This window comes from Leopardus geoffroyi, chromosome D3, assembly GCF_018350155.1.
Source record: "Leopardus geoffroyi isolate Oge1 chromosome D3, O.geoffroyi_Oge1_pat1.0, whole genome shotgun sequence".
Taxonomy (NCBI): Eukaryota; Metazoa; Chordata; class Mammalia; order Carnivora; family Felidae; genus Leopardus; species Leopardus geoffroyi.
In genome coordinates, this window is record NC_059339.1 from 6475216 (window position 1) to 6482516 (window position 7301).

General features: G+C 50.9%; 1 protein-coding gene across 4 annotated transcripts in view; it reads left to right on the plus strand.

The window, feature by feature from the left end:
* The window catches only part of RILPL2 (Rab interacting lysosomal protein like 2), a 38645-nt gene extending 34781 nt beyond the window's left edge, over positions 1–3864 (plus strand). For all 4 annotated transcript variants that reach the window (XM_045458737.1, XM_045458738.1, XM_045458739.1 and 1 more), the window contains 2 exons: positions 263–376; positions 3316–3864. In XM_045458737.1, coding sequence (XP_045314693.1) covers positions 263–376; positions 3316–3340 — 139 coding nt within the window. In that variant the 3' untranslated portion in view covers positions 3341–3864. The remainder of the gene's footprint in view (positions 1–262; positions 377–3315) is intronic.
* The last annotated feature ends 3437 nt before the right edge of the window (positions 3865–7301 follow it).

Below are 7301 nucleotides of genomic sequence, written 5' to 3' on the forward strand. Positions count from 1 at the left end.
TTACACAACTGATATGTGGTCATATTCCTAGAGACTGGAGAAGGTTGAAGTACTAGCCAATGCAGATGGACAAGAGAAAGAAAGAAGAGGGATCGGCATTGGAAACATGGGAGGAGGAGTCTCATGATTGGAAAGAGAATCTCTCTGACTCTAGCTTTCAGTTATTACTAATGTAATAATTATTAAGACCCTTCACTTTCAGAGCTGCACAGACAGAAGGTCTGCCATAAAACAACCCATTTATTTGGCCCCTTTTCCCCAGTGGTCTGATTCCACCAAGAGAAGGCTCAGGAGGACGAAGAGAAAAAGACACCCTTGTCGCCAGGCCCAGCAATGCCAGAAGTAACAAGGAGGAGAAGACCATCATAAGGAAGTTGTAAGTTACCCTGCTGCCCCATTGCCACCGAATAATTGCCAGAGGAAGGAGTGAGGGCCCGAGGAGGCTGGCCAGCTAGCCAGGGTGGAGAGGTCCTGCTGTCCTGTTGGTGGCACTGCAGCTGATGGGAAAATTCAGAGAAGTATTACCGTATCTGTTAGACAGCAGTCTAAGCACTTAACATACATTAATTCGTTGACTTTTCACAGTGACCTTAGGAGGTAGGAACTGTCATTATCCCCATTCTGCACGTGGTAAAATAGATACAGAGAGATAAGGTAATTTGCCTGAAGTCACACAGATAGTAAACAGCGAAGTCAGGATTTGAACCCAAGGAAGTTCAGATTCTACACTGCTGCCTCCCTATGATATAATAATACTACAAATAATACTTATTAGGGTGTAAGGGGGACTCACGGGGTGCCTGGATGGCTTAGTTGATAGAGCATGCAACTCTTGATCTTGGGGATGTGAGTTCGAGCCCCACGTTGAGTGCAGAGTTTACTTAAAAAAAGGAGGGTGGCCTGATTCATTACTTCTCTTACTTCCAACTTTGGAGGACCCTGTGTCTCCCAGCATTGGGCCACATAATGTAGTTTCCTTTGAATACTCCCCTCATGTTTATGCTCCCTTGTTAATCCGTCATTTCTCCGGGTGCTAAGCCTCAAACCATAGTGTGTGTGGTACTTGTTTAAAATTCAGATTCTCAGAAGTCAAGTCTAGGATGAAGCCCAGAAGTCTGGATTTCTAATAAATCCCCTAGGCAGCTCTGATGTGGAGAACCCTTGGACCACACCTCGAGAGGTGCCTTCTCGGTCACCAGGTGCCGGTACAACGAGGCACGGCTTTCTCCCACCCCTCCATGAAGCAAACAGCCCGTTTGCCTTGGCTGTCCTGGGAATGTCTGGCCTGGAGACAGTTACCTGCCCCCCGATCTCTTGGACAGAAACTGAGAAACAGCCTCAGTCAGGGATCTCAAACTCAAATGCCTATGGGGGCCAGGCACTTAATGTTGATGAGTGATGGAGGGGTGGGGGGGGGGGGACATTTGCCAGAGTCCTGGCAAGAAACAAATTGCACACGTTAAAGGGGTGACTGAGAAGATTTAAAGAAGGGACATCTTACAGACATGAGCGGGGTTACACTTTGGGGAGTCCTGGAAGGCTTTCGTGAGGAGGTGACATTCAAACTGGGCCCTGAAAGACCATGAAGACTGAGAGAAACGCATTCTTGGCAGAGGGAACAGCATGCATAAAGGCGAGGCAGGAGGTGAATGGAGGGGAGGTTGGAGATTAGTGGCGGTAGTGGCGGGGGTGGGGGTGGGGGGATGGCGAGGGTCCCACTAAGCAGTTTGAATTTCGCTCTGAGAACTTCGCTAAGACGTGGAGGGTTGTAAGCAGGGGGACAAGGGGACCACATTTGCCTGTGAAAGCTCATCTGGCTGCCTTATGGAGGAGGTGTCAAAGTCACCTTTGGGGGCAGGGTCAAAGCAGGGCCTGGGCCGTGTTTCTTTCCCAAGGAAGCCTCTCCTGAGGCAAAGTAATAAAATGAAAGAGCACCTCCATTCCACACTAGGTGTCATTTCTGAAGGTGTTCTTTTAGCACGTTTATTGTCTGGACAGCCCATGTAGATAAGGCTTCCAGGAGGCATAAACTGCTGGTTTCTTTGTGCCTCTTCTAGGAGAGTTCTTTGGGCCCCTTAGAGAGTTTGAGCCTGATATGGAAAAAAAAAAAAAAAAAAAAGCCAGCCTGAGGTCATATGTCTAATGAGCACGAGGCCACAATTTCGTGGTCAGAGCAGCTCGTTGAATGAACGAACGAATGAATGAATGAATGACTTTCTGAGGAAGTAGGTCATGCTAAGAAGGACGTTTGTCTTTATCCTGAGAACAATGGGGAGCCATGGAAAGGTTTCAGCTGCAGAATGACTTAGCTCTGTATAGTGACACGGTCACTCTGGCTGCCGCGTGAGTGTGTTCTAGGGGGTGGCGGGAAGGCTGTTGGACTGGGGGGTGGCAGTGGAGGAGATGAGAAGTGTTGGGATTAGGAACATATTTGGGGCATGGTGACTAACATGTAGCAGATGGGGGGGAGGAGCTGAGAACAACTCCCAGGTTCCCGGGCGTGAATGACGAGGCGGGGGATGGTGTCACTTCCTGAGACTGGGTACCGGTGGGGGTGGGCAGTGCGTCCAGGTTCAGGGGAGTGGCTGAGCCCTAACGCCTGTGTCTGAACACGCGTCCAGGGCCTGCCCCAGCCATCGCTAGCAGAGCGGCTCACGGTCCTCAAGGGGTTTATCTTTGACAAGAAGCACGAGGCCGCATTCCTGTCACTGCCTTTCCAACCCACCAGCCAGCTCTGGGTCTCTCTCATAGCTGAGCCTAGCAAGCGCTGAGACAGCGTTGCACTCAACCCCCAGACAGCAGGCTTCCTTTTCAAAGCTTTGCATATGAGGGGGGAGACACTGAACGCTTGGTATTCGTGTCTCGGGGGTATCTTTGTGTTTCATCTGAGAATTTACATGCCGATCTTTATTCATTGCAAAGATCTGTCTTATAATTGGAGGTCGCGCGCATGCTTCCTCCACGATAAACCTCCTGAAATTGAAAAAGGTGTTGGACACCATCTTTCGGCACAGCACAGGGGTTGAGTGGGCTCTGGGTCCTCCAACTCCTGGTTCCACAACTTACCGTGTGACCTTGGGCCTGTTGCTGAACCTTGCAGGGCCTCGGTGTGCTAATCTATAAAATGGGGACATTGATGGTACGTAGCTCATCAAGCTGTTTTGAGTGTGAAGCGAGCTGACAGAAGGAAAGCCCTAGACAGTGTCTGCCCCTAGTGAGTCCGTGGCCCGCAAGAGCCTCTTACAGATCCTTCGGGGTTCTGCACCGCTCGTCTCATTCTCTGTGTGCCCTTGACCCCTCCCTCTCTTCACACAGGTTCTTTTTCCGATCAGGGAAGTAGACACAGCTCTAAGGCCACGACTATGGCAGAGGGTCTCGGACTCAACAAGGCAACGCGCCAAGACTCCCAGACACATCTCTCGGTGCCACGTATATGCACCGTCCTCGCTTGTTTGTTTCCCCTGAAAGCCACCAAGGAGGAAGGAGGGGAGGCGCTCTCATGATCACTGTCTGCCAGGCTGTGGAACTGGACACCCCTGGGCGCTTGGCCTGGGCAAGACAGGAGAAGGAAAGCAAAACAAGACCCAATTCCTGCTCCATTCAGCCTCGCTGTGGGGGGGGGGGCCTCCAGCGTGCGCATGCGCCTTCCACTTGTCTGGTCCTGCAGGTGACCCTCGTCTCTACCGCGTGGTAGCAGTAAAAATGCATGAGCCCACAGGGAGAGGGGAGGAGAGAACGCAGGAAAAAATGGTAATGACATTCCAGTGATTTCATGGATATGTAGTGAATATTTGATTTTGCTTCACGTGACTTTACATGATTTTACATGATTTTGTATCAAAGTAAAACGACTTTTATACTTTCTTGGAGTGTTTTAGGGTGGTCTTATGTAAGGGGCTTTAACCGTTCAGACCCTCGCGCGCCAAATCTGTAAATTGTATGTATGTACGTATGCATATTGCAGATGGTGGTATATATACGGTGCAGATATATTGCAGTGACTCTGACACGCCAGCATTTTGTGTGTCGCTATGAGAGAAAAAGAATGCCGCAAATTATTACTTTTTGACAAAAGTTCCCAAGACAACCAAAGCATCTCGAGAAAGAACAAAGCTGGAGGTATCACCGTCCCAGATTTCAAGATATACCACCAAGCTGCAGTAGTCAAAACAGTATGGTGCCGGCACAAAAAAACAGACGCACAGATCAATAGAATGGAATAGCCCAGAAATAAGCCCACACTTATATTGATCTCTGATCAACTGATCTGTGACAAAGGAGGCAAGAATATACAGTGGGAAAAGACAGTCTCTTCAACAAATGCTGCTGGGAAAACTGAACAAATCGTAACATTAAGATGCTATTGATTTCAAGGCTCATCCTGATTTCAAAGATGTTAAAACGTGAGGGGAAAATGCACGTAGGATTCGGTGAAATACAGTCCAGAGAACAGGGAAGCTAATGAGCCTGCTGGACGTCCCCTGTGAGCCTGGCGTCCTGGTAAGGAACCCTGCCTTGCTGAATGTTTTGCCTGCTGAATGGATTACCTCGTTTACTCCTGTAACGACCCGGGGAGGTGGGGACCGGCACTAACACCCCCCCCTCCCCGGTTTACAGATTTGGAAAGTGAAACTCCAAAAGGTGAAAGTACCTTCCGCGAGGCCACGTCGCTAGGAGGTGGCTGCCCCAGATGCAGGTGAAGGCCTGATTCTAAGGCCTAGGTTCCTATCTGCAAAGTGAAACGTACCCTGCCTCTCCAAGCAGCACTAATGCGAATGATGAATGCGCATCTCGCCTGCACCGTTTTGAGGACCTTATGCGTACTGCCTCACCGCACGCCTGTGGGATGGGTATTGTCATTCCCGTGGGACACCCAAGGTTACAGCACCCTAGGGCTGAGGGACTCGTCCGGGGCCCCAGCTCACAAGTGGTGGAAGTTGGACCTGAACCCAGATACAAACTCCACAACCCAGACTCCGCCCACTCTGCCTCCTGAGAAACGCTGGCCACGCTGAGTCCCGTCCAGAATGCTATTTCGGCAGAGCCTTCCTCCCATCAGGGGCTCCTGACTGCTACCCCCAGATTTGCTGCAGTCCTCACTGGGTGCTGTTGTCTTAATGGAGGGAGGGAGGGGAAAGGTTTCTGCACCTTGGAGGGGAGAACTAGCTGGGGAAACAAATATGCATCCTGCCGTCCGTCTGAACCCCACGCAGAGGCTGTGCAGAGACCACACCCAGGGGCGGTGAGGTCACAAAGCAGAGTGTGTGTGTGTGTGTGTGTGTGTGGCGGGCGGGGGGGGGGGAGGGGGCAGTGCTGTGTCTTTTGCAGGACTGTGGAGCAGGCTCCGCTCCTGGGAATGACATTTAAAGTCCATCCTCCGACTTCAGCCAGGTCACGATCTCGCGGTCCGTGAGTTCGAGCCCCGCGTCAGGCTCTGGGCTGATGGCTCAGAGCCTGGAGCCTGTTTCCGATTCTGTGTCTCCCTCTCTCTCTGCCCCTCCCCCGTTCATGCTCTGTCTCTCTCCGTCCCAAAAATAAATAAACGTTGAAAAAATAAAATAAAATAAAGTCCATCCTCCGAGGCACCAGCCTTACATCCTGAGTCCCAGCAATGGCAGCCAAGTCCCCTACACCTGACTCATTCCTGCCTTGGTTTCCCGATCTCCCGGCTGCAGGATGACCATAAAGTCTAGAAGCAGACAGATCATTGTGTGCTGCTGTCAGTAAGCCTACTTAAATGGATCACCTGCATTTTCAGACTTGGGGGTCCCCCTGTATCAATGCTTAGCTGCCCCTTTCTCCCTCTCGGGGATAGATGAGGCAAGAAAACCCACTCAGAAAGAAATGTCGGAGAGCCTGAGTGGCTCAGTTAAGCATCCAACTTCGGCTCAGGTCATAATCTCATGGTTTGTGTGTTCAAGCCCTGAGTTGGACACGCTGCTGTCAGCGCAGAGCCCTCTTCGGATCCTGTCTCCCTCTCTCTCTGCCCCTCCCCCCCCAAATAAATGAACATTTAAAAAAAGAAAGAGAAAAAGGAATGTCAAGTTAAAACAGTCTTCGGGGAGCCTGGGTGGCTCAGTTAAGCATCTGACTTCACATGATCTTGTGGTTTGTGAGTTCGAGCCCCACATCGGGCTCTGTGCTGTCAGTGCAGAGTCCGCTTCGGATCCTCTGTTCCCCTCTCTCTCCCCTCATCCCCAGCTAGAGCGCTCTCTCAAAAATAAACATTAAAAAAAAAAAGGTGACAGTTAAAAGAGTGCTCAGATATTACCAGCTCTTGGTGAAATCAGACACTGGGGTGTGGGAGTTCCGGAAGGTAAGTCCTGGGAGCATTTCTCTTGGAGCTGGGGCCTGGTGCGACCACAGGAAACAGCTACAGTTGCTCCCACACTGCGGGCTGTCTTCAACAAACCCAGCACAGGGAGGAACAGGCTGAAAGGTTGGGGTTTCACAAGGCACAAGAAGCGGTCGCTGTAGCAGTCATCTTTAAAAAAGAAATATGACCAGAGGGGCACTGGGTGGCTCAGTCGGTTGAGCATCTGACTCTCGATTTCGGCTCAGGTCATAATCTCAGTGTGTGAATCTGAGCCCTGCATCGGGTTCTGTGCTGACAGCGTGGAGCCTGTTTAGGATTCTCTCTCTCTGCTCCCCCCCCTCCACCTGTGCTCTCTCAATAAACTTAAAAAATCTTTTTATTTATTTTTTTTATTTTTTTTTTTCAACGTTTATTTATTTTTTTGGGGACAGAGAGAGACAGAGCATGAACAGGGGAGGGGCAGAGAGAGAGGGAGACACAGAATCAGAAGCAGGCTCCAGGCTCTGAGCCATCAGCCCAGAGCCCGACGCGGGGCTCGAACTCACGGAGTGCGAGATCGTGACCTGGCTGAAGTCGGACGCTTAACCGACTGCGCCACCCAGGCGCCCCTTAAAAAATCTTTTTAAAAAACAAATCAATACAGCAACTATCAGAGAGTGGAGGCTCTTCACCATCAGTTCTGGGCGCTCGTGAACAGCAAATGGTAGAAACAACGCCAAGTTTTAATCCGAACAGCAAACATCAATGACGGGCGGTGCTCCACAGCGTTTCCTGCACGAACTCAACCCTCTCAGTCACACACACACACACACACCAGCACCGCCCTGTGCCGCTGAGGACGAAAGTGGGCGCGCAAAGCTGTCACCTGCCCGAGGACACACAGCTGCGAAGTGGTTGGAAACAGAGGTTCCGTTCCAGGGCTGAGTGCACTCGGCCACCAGACCATTCTGTCCCCTCTGAGGCGAAGACCTAATAATCCACGGCG